The following is a 26,472-nucleotide window of genomic DNA, read 5'->3' as shown; positions in this document are numbered from 1 at the left end:
GGGGGCTCACAAGGCGAACACACCTCCAGCGTCTCCGTCACTTCTCGCAGCCATGGCCGCCTCACTGCCCAGGGCGGGCCGCTTTTCGCGGGCTTTCCCTGAGCGGCGGCTCCCCCATGTCGCCGCCAGAGGGCGCCGCCTGCCTCCGAAAGGCGGGGAGGGGCGGGGCCGGGCCCCAGTTGCCTCGGCGACCGGCCGGGTCCTGGCCGTCGTGGTGGCGCCGGGCGGGTACTGCCTGACTAGCATCCGCCCCTGCGTGACCGCCCCCCGCCGGCTGGACCTGCGGAAGGAAGGACCGCGGAGCAGAAACAGCGTGTGGGGGCAGCAAGGATCCGGTGTTGACTGGGTGTCGGGAACAGGGCCGGCTGTTGTGACTGTTGAGGTCTTGGGAACGTAGGTGCCATGGGCCATGAGGAGGGCTTGGATGAGGGTCGTGGTAGAGCTTGGCCCTGTAGGGAACCTCGTTGGTAGTGATGGGTGTTCAGAGGTGGTGGGGGACAGACGGAGCTGGGGGGTGAGGGGGGGGGTGGGGGTGGGGGGGTGTGCTTAGTCACCCAGCGGGGTTTGGTGGCAGTGAGGAGGCATTTCCAGGCCACTGTGAATGGTGGCCCAGCTGTGTCCACCGAGGTATCCAGTTGTGAAGGGGGCAGTGGGGAATATGTGCTACGGTCTTGAAGAAAGGTGTTGAGGGTGGAGGTCGAGAGAATGAGGTCATCCTCTTTGTAGTGGTGCCCCCCAGTGACAGGACGAGGGGCACAAACTAGAACACGGGGAGTTCTACCCGAACACAAGGAAAAACTATTTGGAGAGTGACAGAGCGCTGGAACAGGCTGCCTAGAGAGGCCGTGGGGTCTCCTCTGGAAACTTGCAAAACCCCTCTGAACGCACTCTTGTACAGCCTGATCTAGGCAAACCTGCTTTAGCAGGAGAGCTGGACTAGACCTCTAGAGGTCCCTTCCAATGTCTGTGATACTGTGAGAGCAGAGGAAGGTTTTAGCCTGGTTTAGATATTAGAAAGGGGTTATGATACAGCTGCAGAGTGCTGATGAGGGCTGAGGGAGCAGAGGGTATTGATAATGCAGCTGCTTGAGATGCAGGGCTCACAGTCTGAGCACAGATGTAGGTGGTGATAGTGGCTGGGCTCCTGCAACTGGTGGGCTGCCATGCAGTGTCTGGGAAGTCACAGTAGCTGAATTGGCGTATGGGATCTGCTTGCTTCTCCCAAGGCTGTAATAGCAGTGCAGTTACTGATTTTAGAAGTGCTGATAGTTATAACGGGGGTCTGGTAACGAGTTATGCCCCGTGATTTATTTAGGAGAAGAAATGCAAATGTTTTCCTGCTGGTTTAGAATTTGCAAGTCAGTTTTCAGTCCCCTTAAACATTTCCTTATCTCTTGTGTGCATTTTCTGTGGTTTGCACAATCCAGCAAATGTATTATTCTAGATTGACTTTTTTTTTTTAAATTTTTTTACCTTGTTTTACAGCCTAGAGGCTTTCTCCCTGCACAGGAAGAATATCATAAATCTGTCATTGAAGCTCACCTGTGGGTAGAGTTGTTAAAAAAAAAGGCAAAATTTTCCAAAGTGCTACTGCTCCAAATGTTTCTGTTTGTGTCCAGTTTTAAGCAGAGGGTTTGGTTATCCATTAAGTGATACAGAAATAATAATAAGAAAACTAGAGATTGCTGCAGTGATCTTCCACTTCTGGGAAAAATAATCAGTAAAAAAAAGTGCTTAAGTGAAAGTGAACTCAATACCAATGACAGCAAATCCTTTCTCATACTTTAAAAATGTAAACTGCGCCTGTGCTTTTGGGCTGTACATTTCAAAGGGGGCTAGGGGAGCTAAATACCTAACTTCCTGTCACAGATTCATTTTTTTTTCTTAATTCACCTGTTCTCTTTTAAAAGTCTTGTTAAAAGTTTCATTAAAAGGACTTTATTGAATTGTTACCTGCAAAGGTTGTGTATAAATGTAAAGGACTTAATACAGCTTCAGAGTCAAGTGGATGCTCTGGTACAAGAGGTTTTCCTTGGATGGTAAATGTCAGGTTTACTGCAATCACATGGTGACACTGTGAGACAGGCACGACTGTATTGGGAGTTCTATAGTAGAAATATTTTACTAATATGTAGCAGCTATTAAAACTTAAGTCTGGGATATTTCAGGAGTTCCAGGTATTGCTGATGGCAGACAGAACCTCCTATGTTGTATGAACTAAATCATAGTATCATTTTAGTTGGAAAAAGACCGTTAAGATCACCAAATCCACCCATCAACCTAACACCACTATGACCATTAAACCATGTCCTGATTCTGATGCTCTAGAGAACACTTGAGTATGTTGCCTTTGCTTGTGTTGCTTTGTAGTGGTGATCTTTCAATACCCCCCACAAAAAAATATCTTTTTATATCTCATATGCTGGATTACTAGAATGGTTAATGATTAAATCAGAGATGTGTTCTCTCTTGCCCAGTGAAATAGTTTCATTTTAATCTCTTCCCCTTCACTAGGCTTCCTTCTGCTAGCTGACTGGGAGTAGAAAGATGCATCTAAATTTCTTTTAAGTTCAATCCAGGCACAAGTAAAGTGGAGTCTATAAACCAAAGAGAAACATGTAACTTTTGGTCTCTCTTTTTGTAAGAAAAGGGGGGAAGTATTTGTTCTACAAGTTTGTAATGCTGAAGTGTTAGCCCAGCTTGGGTCCTGGGATCTGCTGGATATGCCAGTAAATGGTAGATGCCAGTAATCTGATTATGACATTTGATCATGTGACTGCTAGAAGTGAGAAATCTTTCTAAGTGCCCTTTTCTTGGGACTTTAAAATTCTTTATATAACATATATGCTAACACTACAGAATTATTCATTGTCATTTGCTTTCTGAGATTGGTGATTGTGGCAACATGCCTAGGGAGAATACTGCTGACATGCGTATCCCTTCAGAGAGTGGTTTTGTTCCAGCTCCAACAATGGAAACTGATATCACAGTTGCAGTGAAAGGCAAATATTCATAGTGCTAGGAGAACCGAAGGAGAGGGAAAGAGATGCATATTAACAAGTGGACTTGATGAAACAAGCCTGAAAAAGAACCAAAGGATGGGAAAAGGAACAACTGCTTGTTTCATTTGCAAGAATGTAAAACACAGCCTGCAGCAAGAGATGTAATAAGTAACTGGTGACAGAGGACACTGTCCATGAGCGTATCTTCATTCAGGACAACACTTCAGGGTGTCCCAAAACCATAGGACTAAGTGCTATCCTGGGCAGGATTACTGTTGTTAAAAAAAAAAATCTTGTTTTGTTTCAGAACTTTTGGGAACTTGTCACAAGTAACAAAGGCTGTGATTGGATTTGGGTTAAATTAACGAGGCAGGAATTACAAAAATATAGTTATCTTTATTTTCCCAAAAACCCCGCCCCAAAATGATGTGTAAAACTTATTAAATTATTTACAGGTTCTATTTGGTTGTGAATTCTACCAGGATGCTTATGGGCAACTTTAGTACAATTTAGAGGATTCAAAAAATGGAAAAGGCTAAGTCACAAAACAGCTGCACCCCACTTATAAAATCAGAGGCAAGCCAAGACCTTGAGAAAGCCGATGAGAATTCCGGTTTTACTCACGAGGACGGAATTTGGAGACGGTTCCTAGGTCCCTCTTCGGTGGCAGGCTCTCAGAACTGCAGGTTTATAATCCAATTTGTGGACAACGCAGCACAAATCCAAAGGAAGAGGACCTGCCAGAATAAAAGTGTCTGTAGACACAGCTGCTACGAGGGAAGCTTGTGCATTGCCACTGTCTGAGCAGTGCAAGGAGGACGCAGCTTCATGGCAGGCAGGGTCCCTCCAGGCAGACAGGGAGCAGGACCCCAGGGCAGGCAGATCCAGGGAGAAGCCAGGTCCGAGTGGAGCAAGCAAGGCGAGAAAGAGAGAGAAAGATGAGGGTGAGAGCGGAATATGAGAGCGAGAGGAAGAGCCCTTATTTAAGGCGTTTCTAGACAAAGTGTCCAAGGCCAATGTATAATGGGTGCCACTTAATCATAGCTTCCAAACCCAGCGGACTTCCCCCACCAGTACATACCAGTGAGGGACCTCTGCCCCGGCGGGAAGAATGGGTGCCGTTTACCTGTCCCTAGGGCAAGGGGAAGGCAATTTCGTGCCTTTATCTTTCCCCCTTGAAACCCCCGTGAATTGGGGGGGGAGGATTGGAGCACTCTGTAACAGGCTGCTGAACATAACACGTTTTGTAAATAATATTTTTTTTTTTGGCTTGCCATTTCATCCCTTTAGATCTAATTTCTAGCACAAGTACAGCAAAAAAGAATGGAAGAGAAGAAGAAAGAGGAGACATCAGAAGAGCAATTTACAGCTTTTCCAGAAGTCTTACTAGAATTTCTGTAGGTTTAATATATTTAACTTTTCACTTGTACAGAGTATGTGATTGGATTGGCATACTCTGAAGTTGCAAGATCACATTTGATTGTTGGTTTTTTTTAGGGTTCCTTGCTGTCCACAGAGATATGTAGTTACTAGCCAGACCCGCCAGACCTACAGTTTGCTCCCTTGGTGCAGCTGTGAGTGGAGCACAAAAGAAACTGGTTTATTTTGATAATAATGGAGGGTTGACTTCAAAGTCTCTTAAAAAATCAACCGAAGAAAAATAAGAGCCAAGAAGGCAATATTGGAAGTAATTACAAAATAGTCTAATTTATTTGGTCTTTTGAGGAGATGATTAAAAGGAGAAAAAATAAGCTCTGTGATTTTCACAGAGTCACGGAATTGTCAGGGCTGGAAGGCACCTCAAGGATCATCTAGTTCCAACCACTTTCCACTAGATGAGGTTGCACAGAACTCCATCCATCTTGGCCTTAAAAGCATCCAGGGATGGGGCTTCCACCACCTCTTTGTGCAACCTGTTCCAGTGTCTCACCACCCTTATGTTGAAGAAATTCTTCCCCATGGCTAATCTAAATCTACCCTCCTCTAGTTTGGATCCATTCCACCTAATCGTATTGCTATCCAACATCCTAAAATGTCCCTCACCAGGTGTCTTGTAGGCCCCCTTCAGATATTGGAAGGTCACAATAAAGTCTCCTTGGAGCCTTCTCCAGACTGAAGAACCCCAACTTTCTCAGCCTGTTCTCAGAGGAGAGGAACTCCAGCCCTCTGATCACCCTTGTGGCCCTTCCCTGGACACATTCCAGCACATCCATATCTTTCTCATAATATGGGCTCCAGAACTGGGGTGTGGTCTCACAAGAGCAGAGGGGGAGAATCACCTCCCTTGACCTGCTGTCTATGCTTCTCTTGTTGCAGCTCAGGATGTGATTGGCTTTCTGGGCTGCAAGTGCATACTGGTGGCTCATGTTGAGCTTCTCATCCACCAGCACTCCCAAGTCAGGACTCCTCTCAAGCCAGTCACTGCTCAGCTTTTATTGGTGCCTAGGATTGCCCTGATCCAGATGTAGGACCTTGCACTTGGTCTTGTTGAACCTCATGAGGTTGGCTTGTGCCCACCTCTCCAGCCTGTCAAGGTCCCTCTGGATGGCATCCTTTCCTTCCAGTGTGTCAGCCACACCACACATCTCTTGATAAAGGAGAGCTCAAAAGGGGAAAACCTCAGCAGTATCCAATGCTGAACAATTATCAGTGTTTAGGGAGCAAGGAGTACTGCCTTAGTGTACAAATGAAAAAAAAAGTGGGGTAAACAAACTGAAGAGTAACTACATATATTTTGGAAACATCTATAGGAGTTTACAGGGTTTGAATGCAAGAGCAGAGCACAAGTTTCCATAGCAAAACAGGCTGGATTGAGCCGAATCATATCACAAATAAATGGCATCCAAAAAGTCAACAAACTGACCCATCTATTTTGCTAAGAAATAAGCAAACTGTAATACTAGTCTAAGAAAAAAGGCCACACTGCTTTCTGATGAAATTATTTTTATGTATATTCAAATAGCCAAGGAAACCTGTTTGCCTGAAGTCTTCCACTGAAATGGATGCTATATTAACACAGGATATTTAGTTTCTACAGCAACAGTAGGAGAAAAAGGGAGAAAATATTCTTTCTGTCTTCCCCTTTCTCCTTTTTCACTCTCCCTCTCTCATCTCTGTAATCCATAACTTGATTGAACAAAGTAGTATGGAGAGAAGTGTTTCTTTGTTATTAAATTGTCTCTATGAAACCTGATATACAGAGAATATTATCAAAGGTAACATCAGTCTATCTGGTTTGTAGCTTTAATCTAACAAATGCCATAGAAAAATGATCTAAAGAGGAGAGTTCCAATATGCAGCAGGCAAAATAGCAAATTCTACTCATATAAATTGTTGACATTAACAAAGTTACAGGTACAGACTGCCACATCATGGAAAATCTTTCATCAGCAGAAATTAAGACTGTCAGTAATACTTCGAAATGCAGAAATGGTTTAAAATGGCAGGTCATGTAGGAGGTCCTATTGTATGGACAAGGTGCCACCTCTGCCCAATAAGTGATATACTTTTGCTGTAGCCATCACCACCTACATCTTTGTTCTAGTCTAATATCCCTGTACTTAGTGGAAAACCTGAAGAATACCTGGGAGGATGCAAATCTAGCAACCTGGAATTTGCATGACTGAGTGATTCAGGAAAAAATTACTTTACTTCAAAACAACTTAATACAATAAGGAGGGGCAAAAAAACCCTTCCCAAACAAAACCTCAAGGAACATTAGCTGTTGAAACAGTAAAAGATATTGTGATAATTGTAATACTTGCCTCTGTTGTGCTGCATGCTGCATGAATTCCAGGAACAGCAGGAAAGATTACACAGAATTTTGCAAATAGACAGCATCTGCAATTGACTGTTTCTCATTCTAGGTGAGAGAACACCAAAAAAAAAAAAAAAAAAAAGCTTGTTTTGCAGCTGTGGCAAAGAAGATAACAAGTAGTCTATGAAAATTGTGAAAGCAGTGAGATAGTTCTTTGACAAAAATATATAAACATAATTAGAGGGTACTACCTGGATTCTCCCCATTCCCTTAGCATTTCTAAAAGGCTAACTAGTTCTTGGTGTACAAATGCAGTTTATGAAACTAAAAAAAAAAGCACATTTTCAGAAGAATTGAATCCCATTTAATTCTCAAGTTCAGAAGTCATCTGACTTTTGTCTGAGTGAGTTGCCCAGGCTTCCTCTGTAACGAGTGGTGAGTAATTATTTCCAGAGGACAAATAGTCTTGTCCTAAAAAAGACCTGTGCAATAGGTCAGTAAAGCCACATCCAGAAAGAATAAACCAGCTGAATGGTCCCTAGTGTTCACAAAGGAGCACTATAATCGGGGAGTCTGTTTCTCAGGACAAGAATGAGGTCCAAACTAACATGAAGGTCCAGATGTATATGGGAAATAATTTCTTGATGTGGAGTAAGCACACAGTGGTATCTACCCAAAAGAGCCAAGCAATATGATACAAAAATAAATATTTCAGTAGTATTTGTGTCTAGTTTAAATAACATTCATCTAGCTTTTATTCTTGTAAGAATATCTCTTTCTTTACTCTTTCTCCAGAGTTGAGACAAAAGAAGATGCAGTTGATCAGCTTTTGTTTGATCTGAAACAAGTGGAAAAAAAGAACAAAGAACATCATGAAAAAGTGAGTGACCATATATCCTTCTTCCCCATTTGGTATGTGGTATGCCAGCCCACAGATTTAATTTGATTCTTCTAGTCCTAATATTAGCATCACTAAGTTGCAGTGAATTACTTACAAACAATGAAACTAGAGTGAGTCTCTTCAGGTGCTAAAAGTTGGTGTTATCTGAATTAAATGTGACATAAAGAATAAATGTTCTAAATTTAACCATGCAGCGAAAGGAGCTGCAGAAGCAGAACATTGCAGAACAGGAGTCAGCAGTGAGGTTATGAGAGCTCAGTGAAGGTGTTTTGCAATGCACATGGGATGGGATCCTCAGCAGCCAAGCATTTAATCTTCATTAACAAAGTGTTTAATCTTACTCAGCAACAAACAGGACAGTAAGCCCCTTTCCGGTAGGTAACTTCACTGCAGTACATTCAGATGTGTCCTTTTAAGCAGTCCTGTAAATACTCCTCAGTATTTTAGCACAGAAAGAATAAATGGTAATAATTTCATTTTTGTCAATAGTATTAGCAGACCTAACCAAGTCCTGACTTTTGATTCACTCCTGAGGTAATGGAATTGCACAGGTTTCTCTAAGAGTTTAGTTATTCTTGCAAACTTACTTGCAATGGAAATTGAACAAAGAAGAAAGAGCATCACGTAACTGTCTAGATGCAACTTGTAGCACTTGATGAAGACTTAGTTTTCTTGGAGTTTAAGAGTTGTGTTGCATCATTTTTAGAACAAGGTTTTATAACTACTGATTGCACCTGAGTGATACTTTAAAGAGCTATATATAAAGAATTGCAATATGGCACCTGATGACTGAGAGAGTCAACTGTGAAAATGGATATATGTACAGGCACCTAACAAAATCAGTTCAAATCACTCAAGAACCCTGAAAATAGATCATATAGAAAAAAACAATGCCGCACTCTTCACTTCCTATAGCAGCGAAACATTGAAATAAACAATGTCTCATGCCTGATGCTGCCCTGCTTTTATAAGCAGCTGCTTAGCTTTTCTTGGTGTCCCATTCGGTGTTGAAGCCTGGATAGTGTTTCATTTGTGACCTAAACTATCAGTGGAAGTGTCATTTGGCTCTTTGCAAACATTTGGAGTCTCTTATGGTTATTCCCCCACTTTGCTGCTATTTCATGGTCTCTCAAAAAGTCATATTTTAGACTGTGCAAGGTACTTCAGGGCATGTTTGAAGTGTTGTTTACCTAATTTACCCATGTTTTGACAGTTCTTTGTATTTGTTTTCTGTTTAATGTTTCTGAGTGGTGTAGAGTTCTATCCTTCCAGAGGTCAGGAATGCTTGGGAATCTCTCTACTGCATAGTTACCGTTACTGTTTGGCAGGTGTGTTTTTTTGCTCCTTTATGGTCTCTTTTGGGAGCAAACACACAATCAGCCATTTCAAATCATGGTAGATATAACTATCCCAGCTCTGACAAGACTCTTTGCTGTGGTTATATGCAAGTGACTTGATTGTCTGATGACATTTCTATATGAAGGTGCTACATTCTTAGGAAGAATGTTGATGTGGTGCAAATAACTCCTACCAAAAAATACTATTATTAAATTGACCCACAAGGAACGTTGTTTCTAGGCAGTGGAGGGCTGCTGATATGCTGCACCAAGTACAGCAGTGTGGTAGGTTGAAGTTTCCCCCCCAGCATTAACTTTTAGCCAGACCAACTCAGTGAGAAGCAAATGAAGCTGTATTTACAAGCAAAAACCACACTCTACAATGGAATGCAATTAATATGTACAAAATGTACAATATTTTCAATATTATTCAGATATTTGCAATTAGCATACAACATGAAAACCCCCCGGTCAAAAGACCAGCAGAAGCTGTTCCACTGCTCCCCCACCCCCTGTCCCAAAAGAGAGAAAGTGGAGAGAAAAGCAGGGGGTTAGAGTTATCCCAAGGCCAGCCAGAAGCACATTATCTCTCTCCTGAGCAAAGCAAAACATCTGAGATCACATGATAAGAGAAAAGGAATGGGAAATGGGACTGGGAAGAATTGTTATAGTACAGTTCCTCTTATCCCAAACATTTACCCGATGAATTTGTTTAGAATAATCTTTTGCTTTCCTTTTTTTCACTCAATAGTGATTTATTTATATTTTTCTACTCTTCTGCTCAAAATCTGCAGCTAAATTTTAAAGGCATAGCCTAAAACCACCACAAGCAGTCAGAATCACAGAATCATAGAATGTTAGAAGTTGGAAAGGACCTCCAGAGATCGAGTCCAACCTCCTTGCCAAAAGCAGGATCACCCGGGGTAGTCTGCACAGGAATGCATCAAGTCGGGTTTTGAGAGTCTCCAGAGAAGGAGACTCCAAAACCCCCTGGGCAGCCTGTTCCAGTGCTCCATCACCCTCACTGTAAAGAAGTTTCTCCTCATGTTGAGGTGAAACCTTCTATGTTTGAGTTTGCATCCATTGTTCCACTGTGCACCACCGAAAAGAGATTTGTCTGTCATTTCCTTGTAATGGTCTTGAACTTACTGAGAAACTTCTGAGACTTTCAGATTCTGTCTTCTGCTCCATCCTTTCCAAACATGAAGACTGGGTGTTCAGCTGAGTGTTTTTGCAGTGCATCCTGGCACTACGTCAGGTTTTACTTTTCATCATTACTTACGTTTGTCACTTTGAAAACTGGTTTGAAACTGTTTTAATGCATCCCTTGTCTTCTGTTGCTCTTTCATAGAATGAGCTTCTGAAGAAAGAATGGCAAACGCAGGTCAGACGCATAATAACACATCTAGAAGACGAGGAGAAAGAACGGGATGAAAAGGAGGTTGTAACTAGGGATGATGTGGAAGAGTCACTGAAAACCAAATGTCAGTATGTTAAGGACAAAGAACAACTTCTGAAAGGTATGTTGCGAGTTATGGAAGTGGGGATTGCAGTCAGGATTGACTACCTCTTTTTAGTATTTTAAATAGAGATTCAATTTTCTTGTTGCATAAAAAGCATAAGACTTTTCCTTCCCAAAATTAAGCTCTCTCAATGTGGTATGAGATTGTGAAGGGCTTATAAGTAAATGTTTCTTCCATGTGGTATATATTGCTCTGCAAGTACAGTGGCTTGATTTTGTCTGTTGTTTTGGTTTTTTTTCTGTAAGATTGAAACTCATGAAAGCCCTGTGCACTGGTTCCACTGGAAGATTTGTAAAAAAAATATTGATGGCAGCAAAAATGACTAGTTTTGATTCTTGGAAGTTCTGGCTGCCATCCCTATCATTCTCTGTGGGAGATACATGTGTCATTGGTTACATTTCAGTGAGAACTGTTGTCTGTCCTTGGCAGAGTAAGATCAAGCTGTGTTCAGCAGTGATAGTCACCCTCAATGCTATTCAAGGCCATCATGTTGCAATGCATTGCAGTGTAGAAGAATCATCCTTCATTCTCCAATCCCAGTGAAAGTGCCTTTATTAAGGAATTTGATGAAGTTGTAAAGATTATGAAGTATTAGTTCAATAAATTTGTAATGAAATTGTTCTTATTTTAATAGATCAGCGGTCCCAAATGGAAGAAACTGAACAAAGACTTCTGGCAAAGCAGAAAGAAAGAGATTACTGGTTGGAGTACAAAAATGTGGAAAGAAAAGTACAGGCCATTAAGATTATAAATCTGGGAAAAGACATTAAGGAAGTAAAAGATGATCTTAACAGAGCTAAAGGTAGGTTACAGCTGGTGTAATGCAAGTCTTACAGGCTCTTTGAGTATTACTTGCAGGGCTTGCGAGTGCTTTGGCCTCCCTGCAGGGCATTTTCCCCCTGGAAAACTGAGTCTGTTCCACTCCCCCCTCCCTGCCCAGCTAGGGTATAAAAGGGAGGACATTGCAGCCATTAGCTCTCCTTTTTGGCTCCTGCCTCTCCTGGACAAGAGCTAATACAGCTGCCTTCCTGCTCCTCTGCCACGTGGTCGAGCCTGATCCTTCTCCCTGCTGCCTCCGTGCCTCTTCAGAGACTGGTTTTGTATTCTTGTTTTTTCCTTTTTCCCCCCTCCCATCCATCCTTGTTCCTTGCCCTTGTGAACCTTACCTGTTATTGTTATGTGTAGATATAGATATAGATACAGCTATATATTGTTTAAAGAAAACTCTTTACTTCCAAGCCGGCTCCAAATTATTGCTTGGTGGATTTGCTCCTTCCCTTGCTTTTTTTCCCCTTTATGTTGGGAAGGAGGAGGGAGGAGCGGGGAGCGGGGAAGAGATTCTCAGCCTTGCCCCCATCTGAGCTCTTAAGTCCCAGTTAAGGCTTAAACCACTACAGACAGTGTACTCAAGGTAGGCTTCATATTCCTGGAAATGGAAGAACTCTTTCTTGCTCTATCTTTGTGAAAGTCCCCTTATCAATGAAGTCAACAAAGTTACAGAATTTATGAGCATTTAAAGAAACAGCTGGTCTTGCCTTCCAATTGTTTTTGTGTAAAATACAGGCAACTCAGTATCAGAAAAATGTTACTGTGAAGGTCAGCAGTTTTCTAAAAATAAGTCTACATCTATTTAGGTCACCTACACACCAGACACCTGTAGCAGTCCTACTTGAAAATGTTGACTCCACTTCTGTTGCATCTCATCATGCTACAAGCACTTTACATGTTGAAAACTCCTTTGACAGGAGAGTAACATGAGTTCATTCTTGGAACAGTCTTTTCAGCTGAGCATACAGGTTTACAGAATTAGAAGGAGCTGTTTAGCCAGTGGTCTGAACTTTGCTATCTAGTTGCATAGTCTCATGTATAAGGCCCTGCAAAATTGTCAGTACAGCCATATCCAAACACTGGGAACTGTTTCAGTAGTGACACGACAGGGGAATTAATTTGAGAGCCTATGTATTGTAATGAGTGCTTTCCAAAGATTTCTTTACTAATGCATTATTTTAAAATAATTTAAATATTTTACTGTTGCATAACAGTAAAACAATGGGAGAGGGATGTCTTGGTTTTCTCCCTTGATGTCCCTCTCAGTATGCATGACGGCAGCTGGTAGTAACAGGCAGTGACACTGCTCTAAGGGTCTCTGTACATTCTGTGCCAGCCATTACCAGGCATCAACTATTGTGAGTAAGAGCCATCTTAGCTATCTTTTTGTCCCTTGATACATATTTTACCACAATTAAGATCTGCACAGTTTTCTATCTTGATAGACAGCTTGTCAAATACCCATCTCTGTGTTCAGGAGAGGTTGCTATTTTTCATTGTGTGTTTTCAATGTTCTTAATCAGTTTTGAACTTTGCTATACAGCTGCTGAAATACGAGTTGAAAAAAAAAGAATGGGCTTTTATACAGAATGAGCCAGTAGGAACATCCAGCCTGATCTCCTGCATGTCATAGGGTGCAGATCCAATCTTTTGTGGTTGGACGGAAGTATATTTATAGAGAGACTGTTACAGAGGTGCATATAGCAGTTGCCTAATTAATATACTGGCAAGTGATGCTGCCCATACTGAATGTTAGCATTCTACTTTAATCAACTTCTTAAAATCAATCTTAGAAAGTGGCTGGGGAGTACAGTCTTTTAGCATACAAAATAGAAGCAAACACAAACAAACAAAATCTAACAAGCTTCCACAATGATGTGGGAGAGGTCTGCAACTGCAGCGCACTGAGGCAGGACCCCTGCACGAGCTCCTGCGGACGGCGCCTCCCCCCCATCCCCCGAGCCAGCTTTCCTCTCCGGGGAGGCTGGTGCGGCATGGGTGGAGACTTACTGCAGCAGCGGGTGTTTTCACCAGAGGGAGGGAGGTGCTGAGTCACATGGGCTCGTTCCTGAATTGTTCTCCAGTGAGGTCACATGGCCAGGGATAGGGATGGTGGTAACTCGTCGCAAAACTGTTTACAAAAGATCGGTGTCGACCCAGACTGAGGTCGAACTTAAGCAGGCAGGAGTCCAGGCAACTGGCTGCAGAGAGTGCTGGAGCCTGGCACCTGAAATGGAGAGCAATGGAGATAACGCCTGCATTAGGTGTGAGCAGATCAATTATCTGCTTAATCTAGTGGCTGAACTGATGGAAGAAGTTGCTAGATTTAGGACTGTAAGGGAATGTGAAAGAGAGTTGGATTTGAGGAGGGTCCCCTAGCAGAGGGAGGTGACCCAAGATGCAGCAGGAAATGGATACAGGTCCCTGTTAGGACCTGCAAAGTAAAACCCTCGAGACTCCCTTCACCTTCCCAGCTGCCCTTACAAAACAAGTATGGGGCACTGGAAGTTGAAGGTGAGGTAAATGAGAATACAGAAGACACACCATCTGAGGTGTTGCCTAAAGCCAAATAGCCTGCCCCCCACATCAGGACTTGTTCCCTTAAAAAAAAAAAAAAAAAAAGAGGAGGGTTATTGTTACTGGTGATTCCCTCCTGAGGGGAGCAGAGGGCCCCATATGTCGGCCAGATCCTTCCCACAGGGAAGTCTGCTGCCCCCCAAGAGTTTGGGTCAGAGATATTACCAGAAGGCTGCCTAGTCTGGTACAGTCCTCTGATTACTATTCCCTTGATAGTTATGGAGGTAGGGAGCAATGAGGTTGAAACCAGAGATCCAAAGACAATCAAAAAGGACTTCAAGGCTCTGGGAAAACTGGTTGAGGGGTCAGGGGCACAGGTAATTTTGTCATCAGTACCTTTAGTTGCAGGAGTGGTCAGGCAGAAAGGGACCTGGGGGTTCTGGTTGATAGTAGGCTAAGCATGAGCCAGCAGTGTGCCCAGGTGGCCAGGAAGGCCAATGGCATCCTGGTCTGCATTAGAAATAGTGTGGTCAGCAGGAGCAGGCAAGTCATTGTGCACTCAGCACTGGTTAGGCCACACCTTGAGTACTGTGTCCAGTTCTGGGCCCCTCAATTTAAGAAGGACATCGAGACACTTGAACGTGTCCAGAGAAGGGCAGCAAGGCTGGTGAGAGGCCTTGAGCACAAGCCCTATGAGGAGAGGCTGAGGGAGCTGGGATTGTTTAGCCTGGAGAAGAGGAGGCTCAGGGGTGACCTCATTGCTTTCTACAACTACCTGAAGGGAGGTTGTAGCCAGGTGGGGTGTGGTGTCTTCTCCCAGGCAACCAGCACCAGAACAAGAGGACACAGTCTGAAGCTGCACCAGGGGAAGTTTAGGCTTGAGGTGAGGAGAAAGTTCTTCACAGAAAGTGGTGTTGGTCATTGGAGTGGGCTGCCTGGGGAGGTGGTAGAGTCACTGTCCCTGGAGGTGATCAGAAAGGGATTGGACATGGCACATGAAGCCATGGTTTAGTAGTCATGAGGTCTTGGGTGACAGGTTGGACTTGATGATCTTTGAGGTCTTTTCCAACCTTATTGATTCTGTGAGTCTATGATTTGTGTATGTGGTGCTGGCTGAGAAGTTGCAGTTTAGGAACAACATGCCAATTATCCATTTGTTGTTGGGAGAAATTGATGTTAAATGATGTTTTCTGATTTGTGTTTCTTCATTTTGAAGAACATTATAGAGGCACTTTAAAAGCAGTGCATGAGAAAAATGACCAACTGCTTGAGGAGCACGTGGAGATAAGTAAGGAGCAGGCCCTTGAGGTATTCCTTCTGTCTTTTATTTTTAAAAGTGATAACTGCATCATAGTTCGGATTTATTTTAACTCAAGACTTGGAAATATTCCAATAATTTGAAAGTAAAATTAACTGTAAATCATCTTACTAAATATGGCATCAATTACTATTAAACACACATACCATTTTTTTTCTCTACACCAGACAAGGAATGGATGTGAGGGCATTTCACAAATGAGATATGGGAAACTGGGGCACCATGAACTGATGTGCTTTGTTCAACAATGTGTTACTTCTGCTGTGATTTTGATGTTTGCATTGACTTCAGAAAACAATAGCAGACTGAGAGATTGTCTGCGTGGAAATATGCATCAATTTGATTTTTTTTTTCCTACTTGTCAATTATGTTTTTAAAATGCCAAGACAGTGCAATCTACAGTAAAATACAGGGTTCCTGACACATACATTTATAATTTTTTGGTCATGTCTGCTAGCTTTGATTTGCAGATGATTGACAAAGTATTTATAGTGATGATTCCTTACATTCATACTTCAGCACAAATCACTGGCTGATCCCATTATATATTTAAACTCCCTGACTTCAGTGCTGGAATTCATTCATTATTTGAACACAATCCAAAGGACTGTGTTTATGGCGATCTACAGAGGCATCTTCCCTGCCAGGTGTTCCTCTCCACTTACTGACAATAATTAAATTGTAGCCTTGGCTGATTAGCATAGACCTCTACATGCTTAAGTCACTTGTCAGAGATCACTGCTGCCTCATCTGTGATTTTTCTTGGATTTTTTTAGTAACTAAAGGTTTGATTTCCTGAAAACAGGATTCGAGCAGTAGTGGGAACGTAGCAAAACTCATTGGGCAACAGGAAAATACCCTATCTTAATATGGGAAATTACAAAATGTTGGTAAATTGCTTGACATATGAACTGCCCTGGGCAGGATAATGGGGAAGAAACAGCTGGCCTTGAGGGCTAAATCCCCTTGTAATCCCTCAGGGGATGCTACAGTCTGTTGTGTGGATGTTTCTTAATTATTTCCTGCTAAACAGCAGAAGGTTCTTCTTTATAGTATGCAGCACTGCCGAAGTCCTGCTTTCAGCTGAGATTATCTTTAATTGTGTTTTCTCAGAATGCTGTAAGATACTTACACAAAAACATTTGTGGAGAAATTGAAGGGAATGCATGGCTAAAAGAGGAGGTAAGAGGATCACTTGTGTATAGTTTACCCTGTTTGAAATACCATGGCCTACAGCCATAACCGTTTTTCAGTGATGCCCTCTGAAGACTTTCATAGAACAAGGAGAGCAATTTTCCTGTAATTAATCCATATCCTGGGTAGCATACAGTGTATGTGGTGAATAAAGGTAAAGATGGACATCTGCTTTCACAAATGAAGGGTGCCTTTTCCTGCCCAAGCAGCTCTATGAAGGACTGCAACATTCCATAGAATTATGTATTGGTATCTGTATAGACTGAAATATAATGTAGAATAAAGGCTCAACCATGTAAGTATCTGAAGGGTGTGGTTTTGATTTGCATTAAAGTTCTAGTGCTGCTGTATTGAAAGAAAATGGATATGGATGTTGGAAGCATTTTTGGAGAAAGGGCTTTACATAGGAGATAAAGTTATCCTGGAGATTAATACACTAAAGAGAGGAAAACTAATTATTTAATAGCTTTTATACTGTCCTTTAATAGGAAATTAGATATATTCTTGTAAAAAAAATACAGAAAACCCCACCACAACTTACTTGTGAACCAAATTTTAAAACACTGGCTTTTTCCATGGTGAAAGTTGGGTTATGCTTGTTCCAATCAATACAGGTTCTTTGTTGCCATCAAGTCTAAACAAGAGATTGGAAGGAGCAAATACCCTTTCATGGCTTTACAACCTCACAGTTTAAAACTGAGCAAAAGGGGTTGGGAAATGAATAAATGAACTTACTGTTTTTCAGTGCCACATCAGCAAACCTGGCGGAGATTTCTCTGTTTTACTTACTAGATTAAGATGCTAGCCAGTATGCAGGGATACAGCTTTCCGTCTTCCCCTTAATGAGTTCTGAGCCCTACATCTTTAGCTTTCCAGGGAGGGTGTCCAAACCACAACTTCTGAGCCAAAGAGGTAGGGGCCAATAGGAAAGAATTAATGTTGTAATCTGTAAAAACAAAGAAGAGCTTGAATTTGTGCATCCTATCACCAAATGAGCATGAATTCCTGAACACAGTGAAATTTACCCTTCTCTAGTTTGAAACTGGTTCTTCTTCTTCTCTACTTTGTTACTGGTTGTCTTGTTACTTACATCTTTTCTTATGCCTGGCAGAAATGGGAACTAGTTTTTAACTGCAGTTTTGGATGATTAGGGCTGGGTTAATTTGATTTTATTGAGAACAAATGCATTCATATCACTAGGTACTACTTTCACACACATGCACAAGGCTAAGATTTCTGGGAAGGTATCTGTCTCCATAGTACATTCCACTTCCCAGTGAAGGGGTACAAATTTGCCTGTACTTTAGGAAAATGGAGAGGAATTGTGAGATTGAATAACTCTCATGCTTTGGTTTATATAACTTCATGACAGTATGGGTAATCACCAGACCAAGAGAAAACAGAACCTGGGGTTTAGTCCATGTAATAGCCAACTCAGACTGAAAGCTTCACCACTTCTGGGTAGGAAGGTTTTGTATATGGGCAGGAATTAGAAAAGCAACACTTGCTAAGAAGGAACCTGGAATTAACTCTGCAAAGAATGTTTTTGTCAAAGATCTGATCTGAAAGCAAAAAAGAAAAACCCAAATCTTACTTCTCCCAGACCTGTTTGGCTACATGAGAAGGTTCTGCTGTCAGGATTGCATCACCTGACTGTGCAGCTATGATTGACAGTGTTGTAAAGAGAGGTGTGAAAGAACCAGAGGCCTTCCCTCTGCCTGGGAATGTGTCTTTATGCTTCTCCACCAAATGCACAATCTTGCTAGTACAGCTGCATTCTTTCTAGGTGTGTGCTATTACGATAGTTACAATAAAAGCCTTCCAAAATGCTAAGAGAATCCTTTTTCTTGAACTGTCAAAAGGTTAAGATATACCAAAAAGAAGTAAGTGATTTGAAAGCCTCTGTTCAGCTCCTGGAAGAAGAAAATACCCGTTTAGTGACAAAACTGATCGACAGCAGACTTCAGAATCTGAGACTACCCAGGTAAAATGATGCCTTTACAGTCTCAAAAATGATTTGGCTTTTAAAAAAGGATAGTGCCTTCTCCTGCCACTAGAGCCCTTTGGGCTCTCCCACAACAAAGTCAAGGTAGTTTCCCAGTTCAGGGAAGGCAGGATTTGACTATGTGTGGGATTTGTGACTCTGAAGGATGTCAGTGACATTGTAACCTCTTATTAAGACCTAGTGATGCTCACTTTCTTTAAGTGGGGATAATGTTGGATAATGCTTAGAAATAACTTCCTTCTGTTGTAATTGTCTCAGACCCAGCTTCTCAGACCAAGTGCTGAATAATAGATTTTTCCTTTACTGTTAGCAAAATGTTTAAGAATGTGAAGATTAATATACAAATACATGGAGCCTTGCAATCTCAAGTAATACAGAATAGCTGTCACTGAGTGAGGAAGAAACCTTGGAATAGGTTTGTAGAGGTGTCCATAGTATTACTGTCTTTTATACTGAAACTATTTAACTTCTTCCCTAGAGAAAGATTAATTTAGCTGCAAAATGTCAACACGAGTGGTATCAAAAGTACAATGTAACAATGGGAAAGATCCATCTTCATTTTCCAGTCCCAGCTCAGTGATTTCTGCCATATTGCATAAAAAAGCTCCAAGTCTTAAGAACTGACCATTTTTCTGCCCAAACTTTGGACTGCTTTTAAGTGAGAGCTGCCAGTTGTGGTTTGAATCTTGGACTGACTGGAGACATCTGTTTCCTTTTAGTCTCATGGACATAGTTTAACTTAGGCAGTAAGAATAAAAAGGAGCAGCTTATTAGCTGCTAAGCTACCTGGCTGCCTCCATTGCATTTTTAAGCAATTGCGCTGTTCTGCATTTGTGGTTAAGCAGCAACTGGCTCTCAGAAGGGGTGCCCTCACCCTCACCCCAGCAGATTGCACAGGACAATTTAAAGAGAAAATTCAGACCTCTAATGTGACACTTTATCTTTTTAATTTTGTAGGCGTTCATTTCTTATCCAGGCAACTGGTCTGCAAGATGAATTTCCGAAGGATGAAATGAAGGAAGCAGAGTGTAAAGAATATGTAGGTAATGCACACACCAACACCTTGTAAGAACTGATCAGTTGATGAACATTTTCCTACTTTTTATTTCTTAATTTTTTAATCAAGTTGCCTATTTAACAGGGTGAACACTTAATTTCCACTTAATTGCAGCCATCACAGCAGTGATAGATTGTAAATAATAATGATAATAGTAATAATCGTAATAATAAACAACCAGGTTGGAAGAGACCTTCAAGGTCATCGCGTCCAACCTGTCAACCAATCCAACCCACCTAAACAACTAACCCATGCAACCAAGCACCCCATCAAGTCTCCTCCTCCTCCTCCTCCACCACCTCCCCAGGCAGCCCATTCCAATGGCCAATCACTCTCTCTGTATAGAATTTTTTCCTAACATCCAACCTAAACCTCCCCTGGTGCAGCCTGAGACTGTGTCCTCTTATTCTGGTACTGCCTCCCTGGGAGAAGAGACCAACGTCTGCCTGTCTACAACTTCCCTTCAGGTAGTTGTAGAGAGCAATAAGGTCACCCCTGAGTCTCCTCCTCTCCAGGCTAAGCAACCCCAGCTCCCTCAGTCTCTCCTTATAGGGCTTGTGTTCCAAACTCCTTACCAACTTCGTTGGTACTTCATGTTAAGAGGACAAAACCACTACCTGTAATACAGTTCTAAAATTGGAATTGGTGTTTAGATTGCTGAGTGCAATTATTTACATACAGCTAGCCTGAGATTTGATTAGCAGCATCAATCATCCTTTATGTAGATACGATTCATATCTTAATCAGCTCTTTACTGATCCATATCATCATAACTTCATTGCATCTTGTCCCTAAGAGGACACTCTTGAACTCTGCTCTGGCTTTCACTTGAAGTGTATGTGATCATACAGTCATCAGCTCATAAAGATACACTGGAGTTAAATTATCAATAAATCCTTAGCTAGAGCAGATGAAAATTCATGGAGCTCAGCCTGAACTGAAAATCTTGGTATGCAATACTTAATTTTGTGCTGAATCTCCATCTATTCTGGTAGGTGTGCTCAGGAAAAGTTATATCACTAGGCAAGAAGGACTGTATGAGTGTGCTTATCTATTCAGGGTGGTTTGCATGGATTCCTTAGTATCTTATTTTATGTATTCACTTTGTGTGAGTAGAGGAAAGAGAGGGGGGGAAAAGTAACAAAATTGAATTGAAGAGTTTAGTTCCAAAGATTGAAGCTATACAGCTATGAAAATGTGAACAAGTCTGTTGACGTTCTGATCGCTTCCAGCCATACGTGGGCCTTTCTGGAACCATCAGGCAACAAGCAAAGATGTTGACTAAAACTTCAGAATTAGACATATGTTTACTTTGGACAGTTAATCTCAATTCCCTTTGCAATATCTTTACAGTAGTTACTGGGAGGAGCAGGTTTTGTTCTAGTAAGATGGGGTCGAGTCACTGTCCCAGGCAAACATAGCTTGGCAGTCCATGTCCAGAATTGTCTGTCACCCTGAGAATTGGTCATCTGTAAATGTGAGCTCTTCAGGCAGTTATAAATAGACTAGCTGTACTTCAGGCACGTGTATATATGTACATACAGAGATACATACATTGTTATAGGAAAGATTTTAACTTTGGTTTGCTGCCTTTCCTTTTATTTAACTACTCATGGCTATAGAGGATTTAACTTGAACTGATAAAAGCTCATTTTTCCCCCCCTCTGTCCCACAGACCCCTTCTAATCAATTTAATTCCTGGATCTTGATGAGAAATTGCAAACAGAAATAAACAGAAAAATCAGTGTGCAAAATCAACATGTGGCTTGGATTGCCAATTAAAAATCTTACCAATCTGTTCATTACATCACACTGGCCAAGCCACATTAAAGATTGCAGGCTAGTGCTCATACTGAATACTAATTCTGATCTTCATAAAGCTTAACAATTACATACACAGAATTGTTCATCTCTTTAAATAGCAAAAGCAGATGGAGAGGAAAGCCTCAGAGGTGCCATGGTCCCCTGTCCAGAAAATAAGACCTTTCTAGAGCTTGAGTCTGAAATAGAGTCTGAGAAGCCTCAAGACAGTGATGAGGAGCTGCAGGTAAAGCCTTTCCCTCCCAACTCTTTACAGCTTGTTGTATGAAGATGAAAAAGACCTCCAGGTATGAGTTAAAGTAATTGAGTCTTTCACTGACACAAACACGTTTCAGTAGCATGAGCTACCGCCAGGAGCTTTCTATTCTCAGTGGTGATACAGCAGAAAAACTCTTATGTCGTTTACCTAGTGTACAATTCAGATGCTTAATCATAGGCACCTGGTGCTATTTGAGATGGTGAAGACTCTTCCTGTCCTTCAGATGCTAATCCAGAAGAGCACATAGCTTCTGCCATACAGGCCAGCTTCACAGGGGTATTTTTGATGCTTATGGGCATTTCTGATAGCACCAGATACATTGAATGGTGTCCCAGGAGTCAGTGTATACTGAGTTTTGGATTCCCACCCGGAAAGGATTCCAAATGTCACCAAGCAACAGTTTTCTATGGTATTGCACAGATTCCTGTCTTCTTGGATGCTGGTCCTTTTAGAACTTTTTATAGTGACATTAAAGGATCAACAAGCCAGTTAGCCTTCAGTGGAAAGCTAGAATGAAGATGTTCCTGAGTGCAAAACACAAGGGTGGGAGAATGGAAAGGTACTGGTTACATGTAAATAGGCAGAGTTTGTGTGGTTCTTGAAAGAGGTGGAGACACCTACTTCAGGAGATCCTCCATCCTAAGATGTGAAAAGATGTTTCCTGGGTGCCCTTCAAACTACACTCTTGAGTATGATAACTTTATCACTTTACATCATCAATTTCCCCTGCAAATGAACAAAGATCTAGACATGGTGCAAACTGCAGGGCCTGCTATATGAAAATACTTCTTTGTAATGTCTCTTTACTCCTGAATATTTTATTCAAACTTACTCGAGTTGGTTTTTGTTTGTTTTTAAACACAAACAAAAAACCTAACCCCTCTATTTTTCCCTAGGAATATGGCATTAGCTTGATTAATACCCTGCAACTTGTGGTCAGAGAAATCATCCTGTTGCCTTGACCAGAGACTAAATTTAAGGAGTGGCTCTGTCCTGAAGAGTCATTACAGAAAAAATCTGAAGGTTTAACAAAAAACCCAATCTGTCCAGGTGTTCAGTTCCTTGCAGTTGTTGTCTTGGGAGAGGAATACTGGCTTTACTTCTTTCTTCCTGCTTTATTAAATAGAGGTGGTTCAAGAGCTTACACTGCAAGGTTCCTGCTTCCCCCTCCCTGGCCTTGGCTCTATGGTCCTGTTCCTGCCCTTAGGGGGCCTGTATTGCACCTTGGCCTTTTCTGTAGCTGATGCACTCACTAACCCAGCAGAAAAGTTTTTTCCTCCTCCTGAATTAGTTTTCTGTTGGGTTAGTCAACCAATTGACTCAGAGGTTTGGAGAAGACCAGAGCCAGTGCAGACATGGTGGAAGCACATGGCTGGACTTGGGCCTCTCTGTTTTGGCGGTCATGAGCTGTTGGATTAGATTAATTCTTCTCAAGCACTGAACTTGAGAGCAGTATTTGGTTTGGAAAGAAAATAGGCTGCAGCCTCCTAAGGTGATTTGGCTTGTAAACCAAGCCCATTAACACTAACTCTACCAAACACAGCAAACCCAGGGCAGCATCTTCATAGCTCCTTTTGAATGGCCACTTTTTATGTAATTGCAGAAAAATATTCTTTCTTCTTAAGGAATACGTAAAACTGGATCCTTTGGAGACAAACCTGATGTTTGTGGTTGGAAAAGCCATGCCTATTCATAAAGAACCAGAAGAAATGCCAAGGATTGGTGAGAGAGATGATGTTGCTGGTAAACCAGATGGGCACATCACAGCTCAGATGATCAGGGCTCTATGTCAAGAAAAGGCTCTATGTCAAAAAGAGAGAAGCTGGACTGTTCCCAAAGAAATGTAATATTCTCAGTTCATTAAATATCTGCACTTTTCTTCAGGGAGTGTGTGGCACTGGGCTTTGTGGAAACTATTTCTGAGTGTCCAAAACACGATTTTCACACAGGGGTGTAATGAGAGGCATATTTGTGTGCAGATGGCTCATTGACAGGTTGCTTTCCTTGGCACTTTCAGAACTCTGCACTTCTTAGGCTTCTCAATCCAAGTAGCTGCACAGATACCTTGGTCAGTGAAGACTGGGTTAAGGATCAATTACACAAATTGAATATTCACAAGTCCATGGGCCCTGACGACATGCACCCAAGAGTGCTGAGAGAGCTGGCTGATGTTATTGCTCTGCCACTCTCTGTCATTTTTGCCAAATCCTGGCAGACAGGAGAGGTGCCTGAGGACTGGAGGAGAGCCAATGTCACTCCAATCTTCAAAAAGGGCAAGAAAGAGGTTCCAGGGAACTACTGACCAGTCAGCCTCACCTCCATCCCTGGAAAAATGATGAAGTGGCTCCTTCTGGAGGGCATCTCAAGGCATTTGGAAGAGAAGAGGGTTATCAGGAGTAGTCAGCATGGATTCACCAAGGGGAAATCCTGCTTGACTAACCTGATAATGTTCTATGATGCCATAACTGAATGGGTAGATCCAGGAAGACCAGTGGATGTGGTCTACCTTGACCTTAGCAAGGCCTTTGACACTATCTCCCATGACATCCTAGTGAGCAAGCTCAGGAAATGTGGGATGGAAGAGCAGACAGTGAGATGGATTAGGAACTGGTTACAAGATAGAGTTCAAACAGTGGTGATCAATGGTGCCAAGTCCAGCTAGAGAGCTGTAACTAGTGGAGTCTCCCAGGGATCAATGCTGGGACCAGTGCTGTTCAACATCTTCATCAATGACATTGATGAGGAAACAGAGTGTCTGCTCAGCAAGTTTGCTGATGATACCAAACTGGGAGGCTTGACTGATACAGCTGAAGGCTGTGCGGCCATCCAACAAGACTTGGACAGACTGGAGAGCTGGGCACAGAGCAACCTAATGAGATTCAACAAGGACAAGTGGCAGAGTCCTGCATCTGGGGAGGAGTAATAAACTGCACCAGTACAGGTTGGGAGGTGATCTGCTGGAGAGCAGCCCTGTGGAGAGGGAGCTGGAGTCTTGGTGGATAACAAGTTATCCATGGGACAGCAATGTGCCCTGGTGGCCAAGAAGGGATTCTGGGGTGTATTAAGAAGAGTGTGTCCAGCAGATCAAGGAAAGTTCTCCTTCCCCTCTACTCTACCCTAGTGAGACTTCATTTTGAGTTCATGTTCAGTTTTGGGCTCGCCAGTTTAAGAGGGACAGGGATCTGCTGGAGAGGGTCCAGCGGAGGGCAACAAGGATAATTAGGGGACTGGGGCACTGCCTTAGGAGGAGAGGCTGAGGGACCTGGGGCATTTTAGTCTGGAGAAGAGAAAACTTAGAGGGGATTTAATAAGTGTTTATAAATATCTGAGGGCTGGGTGTCAGGAGGGAGGGGTTAGGCTCTTCTCACTTGCTCCCTGCGGTAGGACAAGGAGCAATGGATGTAAACTGCAGCACAGGAGGTTCCAGCTCAACACAAGGGGGAAATTCTTTACTGTAAGGGTCACAGAGCACTGGAAGAGGCTGCCCAGAGAGGTTGTGGAGTCTGCTTCTCTGGAGACTTTCAAGGCCCGTCTGGATGTGTTCCTGTGTGACCTTTGCTAGATTGTATGGTCCTGCTCTGGCAGAGAGGTTGGAGTTGTTGATCTCTTTGGGTCCCTTCCAGCCCCTGACATCCTTTGATCCTAATAAAGGATCCGAGTTAATATTTAACTTTTGTGAGCCCCACTTGCAGCCAGTCAGATGTGGAATTCCTCTCTTGGTCAGCCACCGAATGGGTAAATGCAGGCTGCTATAAAATATAGAACTGTCATTAAATGCTTAATACTCTGCTAAAGCAGAATCTGATTTATCCAAGCCTGAGTCAACTCTTGCTAGAAGTTGAAAAGTCAAATGCATTTTGTCTGTCTGCATAAAACCCCTACAAAAATATATTGAAATAACTAAAAGTTAATTGGGGAAAAACCTCACAAAATCAAACAAAGAACATGAAAATAATGAAAGTTTTAAATACTCTGTTTATGGAATTGGATAAATGTATTGTGTAACTGTAGCTGTAGTTTGTGGCTGGTCGATACAGACATTGACTCAGTGGGGATGGTTCTACTCTCACTGCGTCCCTGCACATCCTATCAAGCACAAGACATCATGGTTTCTGTCCACAGGCACAAGCAAGCCTCTGTCCTGTGCATTTCCTGTTTACAGACATGTGAAAGCATGGAACAATGCAATTTCAACCCCTGTCAGGTTAACCAGCTGTTTGCATTAAAACTTTTATTTAAAGTGAAATATTTTAGGCAAGCTGTATCTATGCACCGTCTCATGTTATCTGGTACCTCAGCGCAAACACCTCTCATTCTTCAAGGGGGCTCAGCCTCTTCTTGACTTGCAGATGAGTTGAACTCGCTGGGCTCCACTGATTGCAGGTCCTCAGAAACTGGGCTCACAAGCAGATACCTAAAGGTTGGAGACATTCTCAGACTGAATCTTTATTGCATTGCCATGTGGTAAACAAGTAAGTTTGGGGGTGTCCCTGCTCTAACCCACCTAAGCTACTGCAGAGGCTGAAGTCATCCCTAGGTCTCTTCTCCCGAGCAACTAGCACCAGAACAAGAGGACACAGTCCCAAGCTGCACCAGGGGAAGTGAGGAGAAAGTTCTTCACAGAGAGAGTTGTTAGCCATTGGAATGGGCTGCCCAGGGAGGTAGTGGAGTCACTGTCCCTGGAGGTGTTGAAGAGGGGAACATGACACTTTGTGCCATGCATCAGTAGTCATGAGGTCATGGGTGACAGATTGGACTTGATGATCTTTTCCAGCCTTATTGATTCTATGATTCTAATGGTCCAGTGCTGAGAGAATGGGGATCTGTACTTGTAAGGTGGTAATGTTTTCAGCACAGCAGAAGTCTCCCCTCAGCTACAGTGGCTTTCTTTGGGTGAAGTGCAAGCCCATGAAATGGTTTACTTGAAAGAGATTAATTCTGCCTGGTGATGAG

The 26,472-nt window shown here is 42.4% G+C and overlaps 1 protein-coding gene across 2 annotated transcripts; it reads left to right on the top strand.

The window, feature by feature from the left end:
* The first annotated feature begins 305 nt into the window (after positions 1 to 305).
* CCDC83 (coiled-coil domain containing 83) lies at positions 306 to 26,472 on the top strand. 2 transcript variants are annotated; one of them, XM_068140301.1, is made up of 11 exons: positions 306 to 393; positions 4,293 to 4,399; positions 7,555 to 7,639; positions 10,349 to 10,517; positions 11,155 to 11,322; positions 15,082 to 15,173; positions 16,297 to 16,365; positions 18,240 to 18,361; positions 19,340 to 19,425; positions 21,362 to 21,486; positions 23,145 to 26,472. In XM_068140301.1, the coding sequence occupies exons 2-11, from the start codon at positions 4,326 to 4,328 to the stop codon at positions 23,364 to 23,366; spliced, it is 1,212 nt and encodes a 403-aa protein (XP_067996402.1). In that variant the 5' UTR covers positions 306 to 393; positions 4,293 to 4,325; the 3' UTR covers positions 23,367 to 26,472. The 2 variants fall into 2 exon arrangements, with proteins under 2 accessions (XP_067996402.1, XP_067996412.1); XM_068140311.1 differs by lacking the exon at positions 306 to 393 and adding an exon at positions 3,236 to 3,946.

This window comes from Melanerpes formicivorus, unplaced genomic scaffold (assembly GCF_026170545.1).
Source record: "Melanerpes formicivorus ecotype bairdi unplaced genomic scaffold, bMelFor1.0.p_v2 SCAF_1, whole genome shotgun sequence".
Classification (NCBI taxonomy): domain Eukaryota; kingdom Metazoa; phylum Chordata; class Aves; order Piciformes; family Picidae; genus Melanerpes; species Melanerpes formicivorus.
The sequence above is the reverse complement of the archived record's forward strand: the minus strand, read 5'-3'. Positions and strand labels throughout refer to the sequence as shown.

Excerpts from the sequence above, each read along its gene's own strand:
- CCDC83 (XM_068140301.1), top strand. The coding sequence starts at position 4,326 with ATGGAAGAGAAGAAGAAAGAGGAGACATCAGAAGAGCAATTTACAGCT. Across the intron at positions 4,400-7,554 it reads GAAGTCTTACTAGAATTTCT|AGTTGAGACAAAAGAAGATG; the intron begins GTAGGTTTAATA and ends CTCTTTCTCCAG. Across the intron at positions 10,518-11,154 it reads CAAAGAACAACTTCTGAAAG|ATCAGCGGTCCCAAATGGAA; the intron begins GTATGTTGCGAG and ends TTATTTTAATAG.